Here is a 20,192-nt window from a genome sequence, read left to right on the forward strand (position 1 = left end):
TTTAAAAACAAAGTATTACTGCTATACTATCTGAACTTCCAAGTGAATCCCCACTCAACTGAAGATACACAAGCAAAGTCATTTAATTTTCAGCTGGTGTAACCAGCTGCTATTTGAGAGAGGACAGGTGCAAACACACCCTCCTATTAATCCCATGGGGTACAATGCACAGGAAGCTCTCTTTCACCAGTTTCATGGAACTACGCAAGAGCTCATCTGAGGCACCCCATTCTTTCTAGTAAGGCTTGCACAGATGTTCCGGATTCTGGGATTCTGCTGTACAGCCAAATCTGTTTGTGTTTCTGATTCTGCATTCTGTATCTGGTACGGAATTCAAGAACTGAATAAATGCTTTTCCTCCCTGCCTTTCATGGCTACAGAGAAAAGCCTGAGAACATATGTAGTCATGCACCCTTCCTACGCCCTGAACTAAAATACAGCGGCAAGATAAACTATCAGAAGCTGGGTGGGGGCAGGACTTCCTGTAGACAGAAGCTTGGCATCTTGTTCCTCTTCTGTGGCTACTACTAAACACAATCAATCATAGTTTTATAGTGTGCTTGAAGGGGTCAAGCTCTTCACATCCATGATCTCAGTAATTCTCACAGTAGTCTTGTAAGGCTGGCCAGTATGATTATACTGCAGATGGGAGGGTTGGAGGACTGAGGCTACAAAAAATGGTAGCTTGCATTAGGCCACTGAGCAAGTTCATAGTAAAAGTGAGAGCTGAATGAAGGACTTCCCAGCCAATGGCTGCATTTGCACATAATGCAACGCCGTGGTTTCTGTTAATCAGGCAGGGTTTGTTGCTTTAGCCATTTTGCAGACAAGCAAACAAATTGCACCTTGTTTCCTCTGTTTCTGGTTTGTTTCACTCCTTCCCATTTTGCCAACCTTCAGAGCAGTTTCATTTTCAGGTTGCTCTTGCAGGGTGCTTCTGTTTCAAGGCAGACAGCAGCGCAAACAAGGCAGGGATCAGCCACAGTTCTGGGTTCAGATATCACGACAAGCCATGGTTTCAACAAGCCAAACTCCGTAAGCCAACAACAAACTATGGTTTAAATTTGTGGTTCATGGTCCCAAGACATGGTCTGCAGGCACATGAGTCATCCACCTTGCCGAAGCTAAGCAGGTCTGGGTCTGGTCAGTGCATGGAGGGGAGACCACCAGGGAACCACATGTAGCCACCTTGAGTTCCACGATGGAAGAAAGGTGGGATATAAATGTAATTAATTAATTAACAAACCATGGTTTGTTTGGAGGGAGGGGTTCAGGCATGACAACAAGCCAAATTTCAACAATACCATGGTTTAATGTGATGCTCTAACCAGGCCTATAAATCAATACAAATATGTATGCCTGGGAACTTGGATGTGTTACAAAAGGGAATGGGAGGAATCTAAGAGGAATTAACAAACCTGCTTATATCTTACTCTTAGTGGGCTTGCTTTCATGTAAATAGAGTTTAGTATGTGTGTTGGATCTTTCTGACTTTGGCATGGCTTAGAGCCAACCACTGCTCAACAGTGAATGTTTTTTCTGGTCACCTTGCACTATAACGTTTGCCGTTGCCTGGATGGACCCCTCACTGTTGCTGGCATTGCAGCTGTACTGCCCCTGGTCTGAGAAGGTGACGTTTTGGATGTACAGGCCCCCAGAGCTGGTGATGGTGAAGCGGGAATCCTGCGGCAGTGGAGATCCTGAGCTCAGCATCCAGACGATGCGAGGCAGAGGGTGGCCGGACACCCCACATTCCAAAGTCACGCTTTGTCCAACCAGCACTTCTGTGTTCTGGGGATGGATGACAAAGCTGGGCTTGGCTGAAGGCAAAAACAACAGAAAGGTCATTAAAGGCACAATCCTATGCAAGTTTAGACAGAAAAAAAGGCCTACCACTCCCAGCATGCCCCAGCCAGGGCATGCTGGAACACCTCTTTCCTCTTAACGCCACCCCCTTTTCTCTCTCTCCCCTCCTTCTTCCCACCCAGCAGGCTGCCAGGACAGGGACACATTGTTCTTGGCAGAGGTCTGAACTGATTGTGCAAAAGGGGCGGCATGAAATTAGGCTGACTCTCTCAGAATGTTCACCCTGGCCAAAGGCCAACTACAGAGTCCATAGTGAAATCAATGCATAAAAAGAGAAGCCGTCTGGCCTAAAGGACATTGTCCCCAAATCGGAACTTTCATAGGGTGCTTAGAGGTTATTACATGGGTGGCCAAAGTAACGCAGGACGACCTCCTGAGTCTTTGCTTCGCCGGCAATATTCTTGGCCATGCACTGATAGGTGCCTTTGTCGGATTCTCTGGTGTCTTGGATCATTAACGTCCCATCTTGCAGGAGGTTCAGGCGCCCGTCGTCCTTCATGTCTATCTCATTGCTGAGAAACAGAATGTAAGACATAAACTGTTTGAAGCAAGGGTATTCTATGCGCAGGTCGTTGTCGGATCAGTTCAGCCTGGCCAAGAGTCACCCAGAGGCACCGCAAGTCCACTGATCCACCAGACGGACACAGAAGTTGTATTGATATTGTATTGTATTCAGTCTATTTTGATGTGTTAATTGTGACTAACTTAAGTCTCATCCATTTCAATGGGTCTATTCTACGTAGGACTAACAGTGGCTACTACCCAAGGTTTGTAAACTATGCAGAGAACTTGGCTGATGGCATTAAAAATGCCATAAAATAAAGAAATTGTGTTATTGTTTTTATCCCCTAAAGTCTCCTCCTGTCTGGCTTGGACAACCCATGGTTCAGGAGAAAGACACAAAGAAGAGCAAGAAATGCACCATACTTTGTGTTTACACTACAGATTTAAACCAGTTTTAAAGCCTGTCATGGCTCTCAACTACGGAACTTGTTATTCTCTATGGCAGGAGTGCAGAACCTCAGACTCGGGGGCCAAACCTGGCCCTCCAGGAGTTCCAATCCACTCCTCTGAGAGCTCCCCAGAAGGCCATACCCCCTGACCTCTGATCATGTGGGGAAATCCAGGCTTTTGTGCAGGGTTTTCCCCATTCCAAAAGGTTGAAATGCCTCTCCTAAGGCTTTGTCGTGGCAGTAAGAGCTTTAAGCTAAAATACGCTGCTATTTTTAGCATTTGGGGTTTTGGCTCCGCCCCTTTTGCCACTGGCCCCGCCCACCACCGGAATGCGGCCCTCGAGAGCTTCTCCGAAATTGAATTCCGCCCTTTGGCTGGAAGAGGTTCTGTACCCCTGCTCTACGGCAATCTTTGTTCCAGAGGATCCTTTGTGCTCTCACCCAAACTACGATTCCCAGGAGTCTTTGAAGGTAGCTGTGTGAGGGTCACACCAGATTCAAACCGGTTTAAGTCTGTAGTGCAGGAGCCCCCTCAGGTTTCGCCTGCTTAGGCTCCCCTCAGAGGCCATGATGCGAGACTTACTTGTTGTGCAGCCAGATGATATTGGGCTTTGGGTTACCTTCTGCCCTGCAGATGAAATAAACGGTATTGCCCAGGGTGACGTCTGCGTCCTGTGGTTCAGTAGTGATGCGAGGCCTCTCTGAAATATACCACGAATGATGCCCACTCAAGAGCAGTTGGAGGACACTGTGGACTTTGGACTTTTTTCTCGTGGACCGGCGCAGACATGTTTGCTTTTTTTATAAGCCGGACTGGGGGGCTTTGGGTTGCGGGATGCTGGAAGTCTCACTCCTCCTCTGCTGCTTCCCCCTGCTGTGCTGAACGGTTGATGGCCAAAAGACAGATAGCTCTATGTTGCTTTATCTGCCTTTGGGGCTTAATTTGAGCTCTGGATCATCAGGATCCATCCCCAGAACTAGTTTTCAGTACCCAGGCTCAGCTCCGGGTGACAAAAAACTTTATGTTGAATTAATTTGCATAGGTATGTCCAACTAATAAATGATGCTTGTGGGTTTCCTGTGGACAGCTGGCCAGCCACTGTGTGAATAGGATGCTGGACTAGATGGACCCTTGGTCTCATCCAGCAGGGCTCTTATGTTCTTAAAATGATATCCTCTATCCAGCTGGTACCTTTATCAAGCAATGCTATTGCTGTCTTATTACTATTTGGGCAAATTAGTAATCCAGTTTACTTCCTTTGGAAGGGAACATTTTAAGGACCTTTCTATTGTCCTTCACAAATCCAGTGTAAGAGTGTACAGCAGGTGATTTAGTGGTCAAAATGTGTTTGTGTGTGTGCTGGATTCTCCCCCCACTTGCAGCCTCACCCTAAGATCTGTCCTCTCAGCTGGGCTTGCTTCTAGTTTCAGAGATGAGCTGGGTCTGCTGGGGTACGAGCTGTGTGCATCCAGAGGCTTTAGTACCCTTCATCGGCTCTTTAAAGGACATACCTTCCACCCCTGCTGTACATGTGATTGGGATAGACTCACATTTAAAGACGGGGTCACATGTAGTTTAGGCCTGTGATGAACCATATACTCTGAAGTAGATCAACAGCTTCACCTAGCGCTAGAGAGACTTGACACACATACTGAGGAAGCCCTAGTCTGGGTTTTGTCCAATTTACACATTCTTAGCTTAAGCCCTTTTCCTTTTTACAATACAGAAAATGCGCTCTACGTGGGGTTAACCTTGAAGATGGTTCGGAAGCTGCAGCTGGTACAGAACGCGGCGGCTCGCCAGGCAGCCTCCGGCGAGATCACATCACTCCAGTGCTGAAGGAGTTGCACTGGTTACCAGTTGTTTTCCGGGCCAAATTCAAGGTGTGGGTTTTGACCTTTAAAACCCGATATGGTTCTGGCCCAGCCTATCTTAAGGAGCACCTCCAGCAACACCAGACAGGCCACTTAACAAGATCAGCCTCGGATGGCCTTCTCTCTGTCCCATCAGCCAGAACAGCTAGACTGGTGAGGACGAGGGAGAGGGCCTTCTCTGTGGTGGCCCCTACTCTGTGGAACTCCCTCCCTAGGGAACTCCGCCATGCCTCCTCTTTAATGAGCTTCCTCCACACATTAAAAACGTGGTTATTCAGGCAGGCATTTGGGGTGGGTTAGGGTATTTGTAGAAATATGATGTTTTTAATGTGGAATGTTATTGTTTTAAACTGTTCTAGTGTTGTACATCACCCAGAGTGGCTGGGTGACCAGCCAGATGGGTGATTAATAAATTTAATAAATAAATACATAAAAAATAATATAACTAGTTATAACTGGCCACTTCTTTCGTAAATGAAGTTTAAAACTATTAAGGAGGTGGAAACAGGCTTTAAATAAATTTGTCACTGACAGCCTAGATGGCCACTTCCGTCAGAGATGGAGCTTCTTTCACCATTGGTCCAAAGGACCATCCATCTTACCACTTAACACAGCATTTTTCTATGTGCAGAGACCTCTGTTCAGAGTCCAGCTTTTACTCTGAATCTGAGGCAGCCAAATAGTCCCTCATCTCCATCTGCCCTGAGGAATTCTGCTTGCCCACTTCAGCCTTCAAACAGGTCTGTGCACCTCTGCATATACAAGGATGCTGTGTTTTATGTTAGTTACTGAAACAAATGTAGGAACTCTGTCAACATAAAGTTAGCTAGAAATTGCCCAGTACTGGTGCTGTCTACTCTTGAGGGCGGAACTAGACGATATATAGAACTCACAGCTACCAAAACAAAAGAAGCCGCCCTGCGTTTCCTTCTCCTCCTCCACTTTCCCTGGTCATGTCTAGTTAAACAAATGACCTAATATTACATCATGTAACATGACATCATCATCATGACTCAAGTGCCCCCATCACTGCTTTGCTTTCATGGCAGCTGCTTGCAAGGGCAGGAAAATGATTCCACATTGTGGGAGAGGGAGGAGAGGCTGGGTTACTGCTTTTCAGAGCAGCCACACATCCAACTGCATTGTCTAGTTCAGCTTTCCCAACTGGGAGATGTTTTGGACTTCAACTCTCATCAGCCCCGGCCAGTGGCCAGGAATGCTGGGAGTTGTAGTCCAAAACATCTGATTGGCACCAGGTTGGGAATGGCTGGTCTAGTCTTCTTTGACTTTCAGTGTCTTTACAGAGAGGGCCTTCTCTGCGGTGGCCCCACACCTTTGGAACAAGCTGCCACTGGAGGTCCGCCATGCTCTGTCATTGCAGACTTTTAAAAAGGCCTTGAGGACATATTATTTTACCTTGGCCTTCTACTGATATGGCTGCTATTGCTGTGGTTGCTGCAGTTAACATCATTGTTGGTTTTGTTGTTGGCTTTTATTGCTGTTTTTTGTATTTTTATCACTTTTAATATTTTAATTGTTTTTATGTATTTTATTGTTGTAAGCTGCCTTGGGAGGGCTTCTGCCCTGAAAGGCAGCCAGGAAATATCTTAAACAAACAAACAAATAAATAAATAACTTACAAGGTCGCAAGCAAGATCAGCCCAAGACATTTTGGTGCCTCAGGCAAAGGACAAAGATGGCGACCGCCACCCCCATATAGACCCGACCTGACAGGACTGGCAGCTGAAGCTGACGTCAGCCCTGGCAACAGGACAACATCCTCCACCCCACCTGAGGGCAGCAGGCTAGCTCAGTGGCAACCTGGGCACATGGTGAAGCAATCAGAAAAAAATGCATCACCGTTTACTCAGATGCAGTGCTTGATCCCTCATATTGCACCATGTGCAAAGGGTCCTGGGAGCAGGCTCGACAGCAAGCCTGAAGTTGCTAAAGGCCACCACAAAAGACGACAGAGTGCAGCTATCCACTGGGCCACTGAAGTAAGGACAGGAAGTAATGGCAAGTTGAAACTGCAGCAAAGAATGGGAGTGGCCATAGCTCAGTGGTAGAACACCTGCCTTGCATGCAGAAGGTCCCTGGTTCGATTCCTGGCATCTCCTAGTAGGGCTGGGAAACGCTCCTGCCTCAAACCCTGGACAGCCGCTGCCAGTCAGCGTTGACAATACTGGGCTAGATGGACCAAGGGGCTGACTCAGAATAAGGCAGCTTCCTGTATTCGTATGGAAGATCTGGACTGGATTTTCAAAGAACACTTCATAATTGTAAGAATGGCTAAGTACTGGAAGCAGACTTGGCAGAGGTCCAGTTCTGCTCTGCACAAAACACACCAAATGACAGTCATAGTAGTTAACTTGGGGACAGTGCATTCACGTGTTCAAAGTGCTTTACATGCATTATCTAGCCGTGACCCTCAGAACAACCCTGTAAGGCAATCAGTATTATTAAACCCTCCCACACACCACATTGCTGATATTTATTTATTTATTTCATTTCTATACCGCCCAATAGCCGAAGCTCTCTGCCTAAGGCCAACTAGTAAGCTCCTGGCAGTGGCGAGGTTCAAACTACGGACTTCCTGAATCACAGCTCTCTCTCCTAGCCACTACACTACAGCAGTTCTCCTGAGATCGTGTGCAAACTCCTTGTGTCTGGCTGGATGTGGGGAAGTAAACCTCGGACCTTGGAGAAATGTTAAGATTCAGTGGGTTCAGTCCAGCGCTGGTCATCTGTATGTGGAATGGAAACTGCTAGTGGAACAGATTTCCCAGTCCACCTGTAGCTCCCTGCACCCCCGCCCCCCAAATCTGCCCCGGAGGATTGGACTGTGCACTGGGGACTGCAGGGGGGGGGGACTGCAGAGGTTGGGGGAGGAGAGGACGGGGAAGTCCCATTACACGAGGAGAAGTCCCGTTGTTCAAGGGGGACTCCTGCTCATGTGAGGGTTGGATCCAACCCAATGTGGCGTAGTGGCGGCTTGAACACTGGGCGTAAATTTAGGGAACCCAGGTTTGTATCCTGATCAGCCAGAGGGCATCGCTGGGTGACGGTGAGCAGGTAGCTTAAGCTACAGGATTCGAATGAGATCAAGAGCAGCGGCTGAGTGCCGTTATCGGCACAGCGCTTACCACAGTTAAATTCTTGAGTGGTCAAGGTGACGATGGAGCGGCCCTGCAGCTCCCTTGGGTTCTCGCAGGCGGCAGCGGCCTGGGTGTTGCCCTGGATGGCATATTTCTTCAGCAGCTCTGCCAGCCACATCAGGTCGCAGTCACACAGCAAGGCGTTGGAGTCCAGCCGCCTCGGAAGAGTGAGGAAAGAAAAGGTGTTAACTACGCTCGGTCAATCTCTCTGGGTTGCCATGTAGGAAATGGGACTTCATATTCTGCCTTATACTGAGCCAGAGCACGGGTCCGGCTAACCCAGTATTTTCTCCGTCTGTGCCCTCCAGATGAGTTGGCCTGCAACTCCTGCCATGGTGGCTGGGGATGATGGGAGTTGCAGGCCAACACATTTGGAGGGTACCAGGTTGGGGAAGCCTTGTCTACACCGACAGTGGCTATCTGGGGTCTCAGATGGAGGTCCTTTCCAGCGCAGGGACTGAACCAAGGGCATTCCGCATGCAAAACTCCAGTCAGTGCCTGGATCAGAATCCACTTGGGAATTCTGTGTAAGCTGCCTTGAGCTCCACGGAGGAACGGCCGGTCGGATAGCAATGAACTGTATAATAAATACGGTGCTCGACTGCTACGTCATGATGGGCCCTCCAGATAGCTACTTAAGCAGGACTCGAGCAGAGGAGGCTGGTGGCTCCGATGTCAGCAGGGCAGTGAATCCGCTCCAGGCTTCAGTCAGAACCAGACAGAACTTTAAAGGAGCTACCCAAGGTGCCCCACCCAAGAGTCTAACCATAGTGAGTGCAACTAGGAATATATCGGGGTGAGTGCAACTAGGGATGGACGAGCCCATCTCTGTCGGGGTGGGGGGAGCTCGGCGAACTGCCCCCCACAGTTCACGCAGCCCAGACCTGCTCGGCAAGCTTCCCTGCTCGCCCCACCTGCCCGCGAGCTGCGCGAGCCGCCTCCCTTCCTCACACCAGCCGTCAAGGGCTGGCGCAGGGAAAAAGGAGCTTGGCAGCCAGCCCCCAGCCTCTCGCCCTGGCCTTCTCTACAGGGGCCAGGGCAAAACCGCTGGGGTGCTGCTGTTGCCCTTCTTCCTCGCGCCAGCTGTCAAGGGCTGGTGTGGGGAAGAAGGGCAGCCAGCCCTCAGCCTCTCGCCCAGGCCTCCAGCAGGTGTGTGGGGGGGGAGAGGATGAGTGCCTCCTTCTTCCCTCCGCCCCCACCCGCTACAGCAGGGGCGGCAAGGGACAAGCTGGTTGTTTTCCGTAAGGCTCTTACACTTACGGGCAATGACCAGCGTGTCTTGTGCCACTGCTGCTGCAGCAAGGATGGGAGGAGGAGGAGAGGTGCTGCCTTCTTCCCCTCTTGGCAATTGGCGGCTGGCTTGCTGAGGGAGCAGGAGCCCGTGCTCTTGCCCGACTCGGCAGGCCGCGAGTTGGGCAAGAGCTCAGGCCCGTGAACTGGTGTCCGGGGGGCTGAACCAGCAACTTCTCGCCGGGCTTCGAGCCCCAACCGGACGCTTGCACCATCCCTAGGTGCAGCTCACAATCTTGGTCCCATCCAGAGCAGAGCGGATTCACCGCCCCACTGACATCACCTTGGAGAGCTCCTTTAGAGTTCTGCCTGGTTCCGACTGAAACCCCGGAGTGGATTCACCGTCCCACTGACATCAGAGTCACCAGCCTGCATGGGACCCTAGATTTGTGTTAAGTCCCCAGAGAAGGATTCAGCTCAGGAAAGCTGTGTGGCCTACAGACTCCTCTATAGTTTCCACGGGCGGTTGTCACAGGGTGCACTTTAGGGGAGGGGCTGTAGCTCAGTGGTAGAGCCCCTGCCTTGCAAGCAGAAGGTCCCAGGTTCGATCCCTGGCATCTCCAGGTAGGACTGGAAAAACTCTTGCCTGAAAACCTGGAAAGCCGCTGCCAGTCAGTGTCAACAATTATGATGGATCCGTGCTTCGTCTGGCAGCTTTGGAGAAGCAGCCTTTTCATGTGGGGAGGAGCCCACTAGAGGCAAGGTGCTCTGTAAAGGTCAAGCAGTGTGCCGTTCAAGGGCGAGGCAGCACTTGCCCCGCTCCCATGGACATATGAAACTGCCTTACACCGAGTCAGAGCACTGTCCACGTAACCTAGCAGGGCCTTCCCTGACTGCCCTGTGGTCTCCAGGAGGCTTTTTCTAGCTCTGTTGCCCAAGACCCAAGAGATCTGGGAGTTTGAAACTGGGACGCCCTGCATGCAAAGCATGTGCTTTACCACCCCTCCAACTGAGATTGGGGAGGGGACGCCCAGGGGGATGCTCCCACCATGGGGGAACAAATTAGTACAGGTGGCTACCTGCTGACCTGGCTTCTGTGGGGGTTAAGCCCATGTCCTATGGGACCCATGGTTTAAAATAACAGCACAGCTGCATCCAGCAACTAACTGGAGTCAGATCTGCTTTTGCTCCCTCCCGGCCATTTGGTGAAGGGTGTGATGATTCATCATACTTTGTAACAGCGAATGTACACTTACAGACGTTTGAGGGATCCCAGTCGGGCGATGGCTCCTGGCTGGATTCTGGAAATTCGGTTGTTGTGCAAGAAGCTGTTTCAGGAATAACGAAGAGTGCCAGAGTTTTTCTCAGCGTCCCTCAAGGTCATCTCCCAAGTGACTCAGAGACAGAGACAGCCCTTTAAGTGATTGCTTTCAAATTCACACTCCCTCCAAGCAACACCTTGCACAGCCAAACTAGACATGATCATGTTTTTTAAAATGTAAATAGCAGCTGCAGGAGAAACTGAGCAGCATCAGGTCTGCAGGGAATGGGGAGGGGGAGTTTAACCCTCCTTTACCCCCGGCACTGCCATGGCCCTGACAAAAATCCTCCCCAGCTGCTATTTGCATCAGGAAGGAAGCCTGCATTGGCACCGATGGAGGCTTCCCTCTCAATGCAAATAGCAGCTTTGGAGGGGGAGGATTCTGGATTTTTGCAGCGGGGAGGAGGGCTAAATTCCTCCTCCCCATCTCTTGCGGCCCTTGTGCTGCTCAGGTTCCCCTGGGGTTGTTATTTACATTTTTACAAACATGCATAACAAGACCCAATCAGACCAAAGGCCTGTCTAGTCCTGCATTCTGTTCGCACAGTGGCCAACCAAATGCCGACGGGACGCCTTCAAGCAGGACATGAGTGCAACAGCACCCGCCCACCCATGTTCCCCAGCAACTGGCGTTGACAACCATGCTGCTTCTGATATGGGGTTATAGGTAGCCATCATGACTAGTAGCCATTGATAGTCTTATCCCCATGACTGTGTCTAATCCTCCTTTAAAGCCATCCACGTTGGTGCCCATCACAACATCCCATGCAAATTCTGTAGTTTAGCTATATAGTTATTAATATTTAATCATTATTATTTGCCTTAGGGCAACAGCGTCCTTGGTGTGTGTGGGGTCATCTCCCCCCCCCCCGCCAATTTTTGGCAGGGTTTTTTTGCTCTCCCTATTAAACTCAATGGCCAAATTACTCCATTGACTTTAATAGGGAGGGAACAGAGAGAGAAAGTGAGGAACTGAAGGGAGGAAGGAAGGAAGGAAGGAAGGGCCAGAAAGAGAAAAGGAAAGAAAGAAAGAAAGAAAGAAAGAAAGAAAGGCCAGAGATATAGTGAGAGAGAGACAGAGACAGAGAGAGGCCAGAGATACAGTGAGAGAGAGAGAGAGAGAGAGAGAGAGAGAGAGGCCAGAGAGAAGGAAGGAAGGAGGAGCCAGGGAGAGAGAAGGAAAGGAAGAAAGAATGAAAAGAAAGAGAGAGAGAGAGAGAGAGAAGCCAGAGAGAAGGAAGGAAGGAGGAGCCAGGGAGAGAGAAGGAAAGGAAGAATGAAAGAGAGAGAGAGAGATTGAGAGAAAGAAAGAAAGAAAGAAAGAAAGAAAGAGGAGCCAGGGGTGTGTGAAGAAGAGCCGGAGAGGTGGGGGGAGAAAAGGGGGGAGAAAGAGAGAGGAAGGAAGGAAGGAAGGAAGGAAGGAAGGGGAAAAGAGGAGCCAGAGAGCGAATGAGAGAGAGAGAGAGAGAGAGAGAAAAGAGCCAGAGAGAGAAGCCAGAGTGAGATGCGCATATACAGGATACACATTCATGCACACAAACACACACAGACAAGGGAAGTGCTCCCAACTTTTTTTGTGATTGGATCTCCACCCCCAATGCAGCAGCTAATTTGTGGTGGTGCCCAGGAGACTTTTTCAGAATCCATGTGCCCACAGGCCCAAAAGGTTTGGAGACCCGCTGTGATAGAACACAGACACAAATCCATAGAGCAGGGATGGGGAACACATGGCCCTGCAGATGTCGTTGGACTGCAAGTCCCTTCAGCCCCAGCCACCGTAGCCAATGGTGGGGGATGATGGGAGCTGCGGTCCAACAAGAACTGGAGGTCCACACATTCCCCATCCCTGCTCTAGAGGAATTCATGAGACAAGTCCCACTCAAACCTTAGGGTCTAGCGACACATGATGTCAGCAGACCCATGTGCTAGAAAGTAGGCTGCACTGAAATGCTGTAAAACAGTGTGTGTGGGGGCGGCGGGGGGATTTCAAACAGAAAAACAGTGGATGGGAGGCAAGCAGATGTGTGTGTGGGATGGTAGGCGGTGGGAGGGTTCGGCTCCCCTCCCAACCACTGCAATGGAATTGCCTACCCCAAGCTTTACAACATTTTGGTGCCGCACCCCCTGGGGGGCATATATGGCCCAGAGGCCTCCAGTTGCTGATCCCTATTCTACCCACTGAGTGATGAACCATTCCCTACTTTGTACTAGGTATGTATGCCAAAGATGCAAATCCCTCGGCGATCATCTCAGGACTTACAGTCTTTCCAGCTTGGGCAGATCGCTAAACGTCTCTGGCTCCAAGGTTTCAAGGTTGTTAAAATGCAGGTAACTGGCATGAAGAGGGAAACAAACAAACAAACTGATCATTAATTCTTGGACTGGATGCTGGGGCATTCTGGTGTGCCATGAGCAATCCACTAAAGGCTCCTGTGACCCTGGAGTATCTATCATAGAGGGGGCTGCCTGTAGCATTTCCGTGTGATTCATTATCCTTCCTCCCACGGGCCCTTGTGTTATTCAATCACTCCTGATGCAGACACATGGCAGAATTATCTGCCCTTTGAGGAGATGTCTGTTGTAGCTCTGGAAGGCACAGACGAGCGTGCTTCTCCAAAGGTAGCTAATTCTTGCTCTTACACACTCCCAAAATAAACATTTATGGTGCAAGCATGAAGCATGCCTCCAATTTTAACTCTGAAAAGGAATCAGGAATCTGGGGAAATACTGCAACAGATGATGTCACAAACCCAAATTTGTGTGTGTGTTTGTGTGTATGTGTGTGTGGGTGGGGGCAGGGGGGACAGGGCTTCTTTGCTGCAAAAGTGGCAGAAATTCAATAAGCAAAGGTTCCCTGCCAGTGTATCTCCACGTTGCTCAATGCCATACCAGCTGAATTTTTCCCTGCCATGCAGGTGCTACAGACATAGAAGAAAAGGCTGCAATCCTAGCCATAATAATTACAGTGTATAATTATTATACACTATGTAACCATGAGTGCCATTTGCAGCCTGTAAGTCTTTCTCACCTATCATCACCATCCAATTATCAGCAACAGCTGTTCTGATTTAGATTGCATTGTTTAATTTCTCCAGCCAGGATAGAACAGAGAGGCACCAAATCCACTCAAGGTTTCTCAACAAATTTGATACATTGCAACTCTGAGTGAAATCCGCCTGCACGAGACGTACTGTTTATACAAACTTAAGACTACAAAAGCCATGATGCTGTCCAACTGCGAATGAGGAATGTACTCATGAAAACATCTGGAGCCTGTGACTAAAACGAGCAACTGAAAATACAGCAGCGCAAATGGGACCAGCTGAAATTTGAGACGACAGATGGATTTTCTACGGAAATCCATAGTTCCAGCCTGGGAAAAAAAGGATTTCAAGGCAGAATTCCTCTCAAGGGTCATGCATGTTCCCTAGACACAGCAGGTTGTTATCTGGATATGTGATGAAGCGTTTCAAATTTAACATGACCAAATGCAGCAAAAATTGAATGTAAGTTGACTTTAATGTGTAAAAAGAGAGTTGTATAAAATGGCCCTCAGCGCTATGGGAAAATGGATGGGGCTGGAGAAAGTGGTCTATGCATTCAAATAATTCTTCTGTGATCCATCTCACCAGACCTGAATCCAAACACACCTCATAGTATCCATCATCAACTGGCTCAGTTTTACAAGATGGTTTTGACTAAAAGGATGGGGCAATTTGAGAGATGCCAAACCATCTGAACAAAAAACTGTTTCAAAGATTAAAAACAGATGGGCTTTTTATTTCCTCTGATGCCAGATTTTTTATGGCCACATTGGTGTAATGTGGCTACAGCCAGAAGTGTGACTCTCTAAAATGGTATATTTAGAAAGCGCTTTTTATGGGTTTGTTTTTAAAGAGAGTCATACCTTGCAAGGCTTATTCCTTGGCCTCTTGTGCTTATTTTCAAGACAACTACAGACTGCTTGTAGAAGGGCAGCACCATTCCTTCCTAATACATCATCAGCAAAGCAGCTGATTATATATGCTAGCAAGAGATTAGATCTTGGCTGCAGCGCTGTATGAGATCATCTGTGAAGGAGCACATATTTTCCTATATCCCTGTGACCAGAGAAGGACTCTTTGTCTATCTAGCATGGATTGCAAGCTCTTTCTAGTTAGGTCAATGGCTCTTCTTTACACAATCAGGATTTTGAGGCTCTTGTGTCATCTTAGGGTTGTTTCTCCAGAGTTATCATCCAGAGGTTATACTCAGCCTGGCATCTCCAACACGGTGTCTGTAGGCACAAATGTGTCCACGGACACCTCTCTCTTTTTCTCCCTTTTTAACAGCACTGCCCTCCAGCAGCATCTTTATTTGGGTGCAAAAGAGTGGTTTTGTGTTTTGGAGCTCAGCCCCCACCTCTGCCTTAAGAACATAAGACAAGCCCTGCTGGATCAGACCAAGGGTCCATCTAGTCCAGCATTCTGTTCACACGGTGGACAACCAGCTGTCGACCAGGAACCCATAAGCAGGACATGAGGGCAACAGCACCCTCCCGCCCATGTTCCCCAGCAACTGGTGTACACAGGCTCACTGCCTCTGATACTGGAGGTAGCATATAGCCATCAAGACTAATAGCCATTGATAGCTTTATCCTCCATGAATTTGTCCAGTCTCCTTTTAAAGCCATCCAAAGTGGTGGCCATCACTACATCTTGTGGAAGTGAATTGCATAGTTTAACCACGTGCTGGGTGAAGGAGTCCTTCCATTTATCTGTCCTGAATCCCACCAATCAGCTCCGTGGTTCAATCAACTCCAGGTTCTAGTGTTATGGGCTATCCCGCTATTGATATTGCTCACTCACAGACGTTTGTGGGCCCTTTAAATGACATCATGAACCTCCAGGGCATCTCCTGCACTAAATGACCTTTATTCCATTTTAAAATAGATCAGTGATAATGAGCTATCAAATTACAGCGCTTGAGTTCTGCTCGAGTTCCCTCCGAGGAAAAGCCGCAAGAAGAGGAGCGAGACCAATGAACCATATGGGAGACTCAAATAAGGGGGAGAGGGAGGGGGAGGGGGAGAGGGGAGGGGGAAAAGGAAGCGCATGTAAAAGGAATCCGTTGTGATCCTGCATTTAAAACGGAAGCAGAAAGTCCCATTTAAATGCGGGATTTTAGGCTGGTGTAGACATGCTCTGTGAGAGAGGGAGAAAAATGTCTGCCTCTACGCTTTCTCCGTTCTGCCTTGTACTTAGGTTCTTGGGCAGGTTTCTTTTCTTTTAGTCTCATCAGTTTGCCTTCTGCAAAATGAGTACTTTGTGACTGGCCATGCCCAGCATGGTAGCCATTTTATGAATGGGCAAGCCCCCGCCCCCCACGGCAGCCATTTTGAGCACCCACAGTACTCTCTCAACATTCCAAACGTGCCCACTGACCCCCAGAGGTTGCGGACAGCTGTACAAAGCCCTGGCTACCTGAACAATGAACACCAGTGTATTTCAAGAAACACGCATGCAAAGAGAGCTGTGATTAAAATATGTACGAAAGCCCAAAGGCACGATTCATCCCTCTGCTGTGGGCTCAGGAAGGCATCCCCATTAGGGCATTATGACGCCACTTCCCCCACTCTTCTCCAGTTGGGCAGAAGTGCCAGCCACACAGTGAACACCGTATGTGCATCATCATCTTCATCGATATAGTCACAGCAATGTCAGTTCTCTGAGTGCCGGACCTTATGTAGCCAAAACAGCACCACCCATGCGCAGGAGAGGACTGAACATGTTCAGTGAGAATGGAACTCTGACTGTGGGGGCGGGGGGCCAGAACAGAAAACCAGGGAGAGGGAGTGGAACGGAGTGGCTGGAATCCTGAACAGGGAGCACCGTGCTGCAACATTTTGTTGCACATCTCACTTATTTATACTAATTAATAGCAATCTCAGTTCTCCACAGATCCTAACAAGAGCTTGCAGTTGGTGTCTCAGGGGACTGGCTAAAATCCAGAGGCTACATTCCATCTGTCTCATTGTACAATTTCCAGCACAAAAGCTCTGCCAACTTACAGCTGTTCCAGGGAATGAAGTCCCTTGAATGCATGTTGCTGGATGCTTTCAATTTCGTTCTTGTAAAGGTAGCTTTGCAGAGAGAGAGAGAGAGAGAGAGAGAGAGAGAGAGAGAGAGGGGAGAACATCATAAAAAGAATCCTGGTTGGCAACAGCATGACTACATAAGGATGCACCTATCCGGAAACAGAGGTAACGACTATCACTAGCAATCTATTGCCAGATAAAAAGAAAACCACAGCTCCCCCCCCCCCCCGCCACACACCTTGTTTAACTTACAATAGAATATCCAGGACGAGCCAGTCAAGCTTGCAGCACAAGGAATGAGAGTTTTTACAAAAATTATTGCATGATACTGAGCTTTTCCACACGAGGCATTTATTGTGCGCTTGTCATACCTTACCTACGGTTGTTTACGGGTTCTTTGGACAACATTGTGACCCCCTAGTTTCACTTCCAGTTTTTCAACAGCACTTTCACGGGTATTTACTCTTCTATGATTCTATGATTTTTAGAGCTGGGAAAATGGAGTATTATTTGCGAAAGCAAAAGAAAACTCATTTCCGACTTGTGCAATTGTGTTATTCTGCCACAGCACCGCCTAGAGGTTATGTAGTGGAAAAGCAGGAAAGGAAACGCTCTTTGTGTGGAGCTCGGATTGCAGTTCTGCGATGAAACTGGAAGTAGACACAGCAGATTAGCAGCCTTGTGTAGAAAAGCTCATCAGGTCACCTCGGCAAAGAATTGGGTGCAGAGTGTTCTTAAATCTCCCTTCCTTCCCCAGTCCCTCTCATTCAAGAAACACGTTGTGGGGTGGCCATCCAACAAACCGTCGCTTTCAGAAAAGGAGTACAAGAGCAAAGCCATGATGAACGGAAGAGAGATCCAGGTGTTACGCAGGAGCAGAGGGGGTGCGCATAACCCGTGCTTCCGGGGTAACGGCTGAGGCGGGCCCTCACATGGAGGGGCTGTGTACTCCGGAGCCTCATACAGCTTGTGTATCGTTGTTCACCGGCATGGTGAGTTCCAGGCTTGAGGTTGCCCTCAGCATGGGATCTCCTGGTGAGGCCCACCACCCCATAATGCTGGGGGACCCTCCGCTGTCCTCTTACGTTCCTCCTGCTCTTGTTTATTTCCACTGGATGCTGGGGAAGGGGGCTCCTGGAGGAAGGGCAGAGTGGCGCAGTGGCGCTCCTCTGAGGAGTGCCTGCAGCTGCCATTGTGATTTCCCACAATGCCCCAGGGCAGTGGGGGCTGGTGACTCCAGTGTCAGTGGGGCAGTGTAAACCCAGTGCTCCGGGTTTCAGTCAGAACTCTAAAGGAACGACCCAAGGTGCGGAGCCACGGCGGATTTATCACCCCACTGACACTGGAGCCACCAGCCTCCGCTGCCCCAGGGTGATGTAATGTTGCTCCAAGGCCTTCTGGGAATTGCAATGACGGCTGCCTGGCGCTCGCTGAAGGAGCACAGGAGATGGGGCCCAAACCAGCGGTTTCACAAGAACATAAGAAGAGCTGTGCTGGATCAGACCCAGGGTCCACCTTGTCCAGCATTCTGTTCACACCGTGGCCAACCAGCTGCCCACGGGAAACCCACAAGCAGGATGTGAGGCCATAGCACCCCCCTGTGTCAGCAGCAGTGGGTCCGGGGCGACTGCCTGAGGATGTTACCTGCCGACACCAATATGTTGAACAGAGAGCAGCGGTGTGTACCATCACGTGTGAGCATAGTTATCCCCTTTCCTGCCAACCATTTTTCGATTAAAATTGCACACCGAGGGGAAAATATATGGGTCTGAATTTTGGCAAAGCAAATCTGGAAAACACAGGAATGCACTCGGATGATCAATCATCAGCAACTGAACTGGATGCCTCTCCCCCTCTCTGCCACCAGTGATCCTGAGCAGGATCGCCGTTTCTTCGCTGGTACTAGCAGCGAGGAAACAGTGACTCTGCACTGGGATCACTGCGCGGGGGATACGGTTAAAGTCTGTTGCTGCAATCCAGATGGCTTCTTCCCTGCTACTGTCAGCAGCAGGGAACACCAGCCTGTTCACCACGCCTCACCTGATGGCTGATCAGCTGGGGGGCAGGGAAGAGTGGGCAGGGCACCCTGGGGCTCTGGAGGGCCACACAGGGAGAAGCCAAGGGCCACGGGTGCTTCGTGACCCAAGCCTGCTCCTGGCACCCCAGGTGGAGGCAATGGTGAGAGCAGCCTGTTTTCAACTTCAGCTGCTACGCCAGCTATGCCCATTCCTGGAACGTGTGGACCTGGTAACGGTGCTGGTAACCTCTAGGCTTGATTCCTGCAATGCGCTGCACTTGGGGCTGCCTTTAATTTAGTTCGGAACTTCAACTGGTGCAAAATAGGGCAGCCAGGTTGGTCTCTGGGACATCCCATGGAGACCATACTCCACTGGTTTTAAAATCTTTACATTGGCTGCCAATTTGTTTCCGAATTGCAATTTTCCAAATTATGCAAAATGTAAAGTGCTGGTTCTTACCTTTAAGGCCTTATGTGGTCTAGGTCCAGGTACCTTAGGGAGCGCCTTGTCCCCTATGACCCAGTCTGCCTCTCAAGGCCCTCTGAGGGCTCTCTGCTGGGCCTGCCTAATGTGAGATTGGCAGCCACGCGCAAGAGGACCTTTTCCTTTGCTGCCCCTCAGTTGTGGAACAACCTGCTGGTTGAAATGCGCCTACTGACCTCGTTGAAGGTTTTTAAGCAGGCATTAAAGCCTCTGTTATTCCGTCAGGCCTTCCCTTTTTAGAACTCTCATTCCCTTTTGCTGGCTTTTGTATACTGTTTTTAAGCCGTGTTGTTTTATTGTTGGATTTTTTTAAAAAAAAATGTTTTTAGTTCAAAGTTGTTTCAGTTATATGTTGTTTGTCTATATTGACCATATGTTTTTATGGAAATGGTTTTTAAACTTTGTATATTGTATTTTAATGTTTTAACTTCTGTAAACCACCCAGAGAGCTTCAGCTATAGGGCAGTATAGAAATATAATAAATAATATAAAATAATAATAAATGTTCATCCCATGATTTGCCCACATATGGAGCTTTTGTAGATGAAGGTGTTTAACCCGCTGTTTACTTCTGGTTTTGTTGCAGAATTAAGATTGGAGCTCTACATGAAGTATTTGCCTTTCCTGCCTTTCTGTACTTTCAGCTACTTAACCTCTAGGTGGTGCTGTACACGCAAGTACAGGAATAACGCAAGTACACTGGTGGGGACTAGCACTTTGTTTCACTTTGGCAATAAATACTGGATGGTGACGATGTCATCTAAAGCACCCGTAAACAACCATGAGTGAGGAATGACAAACGTACAACAAAAAACTTCATCTAAAAAAGCTCATGTTCTATGAGTGTGTGTGAGGGGAGCGGGGAGAAGATGATGACTACGATCCAAATCTCTTTTCTGGTTTACTAACATAAAATGCCATGAATCGAATTATATTTTGGTGATTTTCTAAAAAGAAATATTATACATATACAATTTGTGTTTGCTCGTATCAGTGCAGACAGATGTAATATTTTCTATAAATATTCTATTCAATATTTACTAAACCCATATATGTATTAGCTGGATATATATATTTGAAAACAACCATGATTTGAAGCATGCCAGCTTTGTTTCAACTTCTTGTTATGAAGGTTTAGCCCCAACCTGGTGCCCTCCAGATGTATTGGACTGCAAGACCCATCAACCCCAGCCAGCATGGCCATTGCAGGCT

The 20,192-nt window shown here is 48.7% G+C and overlaps 1 protein-coding gene and 1 non-coding gene across 2 annotated transcripts in view; one reads left to right on the forward strand and one right to left on the reverse strand.

Moving 5' to 3' along the window:
• Positions 1–20,192, reverse strand: part of LOC146348967 (peroxidasin homolog) — an 81,013-nt gene that overhangs the window by 31,733 nt on the left and 29,088 nt on the right. The window contains exons 4-10 of the mRNA XM_084854391.1: positions 16,453–16,524; positions 12,664–12,735; positions 10,339–10,410; positions 7,841–8,010; positions 3,403–3,520; positions 2,209–2,378; positions 1,548–1,820 (exon numbers count right to left, since the gene is read on the reverse strand). Coding sequence (XP_084710517.1) covers positions 1,548–1,820; positions 2,209–2,378; positions 3,403–3,520; positions 7,841–8,010; positions 10,339–10,410; positions 12,664–12,735; positions 16,453–16,524 — 947 coding nt within the window. The remainder of the gene's footprint in view (positions 1–1,547; positions 1,821–2,208; positions 2,379–3,402; positions 3,521–7,840; positions 8,011–10,338; positions 10,411–12,663; positions 12,736–16,452; positions 16,525–20,192) is intronic.
• On the forward strand, positions 9,634–9,705 carry TRNAA-UGC (transfer RNA alanine (anticodon UGC)). The gene has a single exon. It is a non-coding gene; the product is annotated as a tRNA-Ala (tRNA).

The sequence above is a fragment of the Heloderma suspectum genome, chromosome 4 (assembly GCF_057233095.1).
Source record: "Heloderma suspectum isolate Gila_16-S chromosome 4, 16-S_ref, whole genome shotgun sequence".
NCBI lineage: Eukaryota > Metazoa > Chordata > Lepidosauria > Squamata > Helodermatidae > Heloderma > Heloderma suspectum.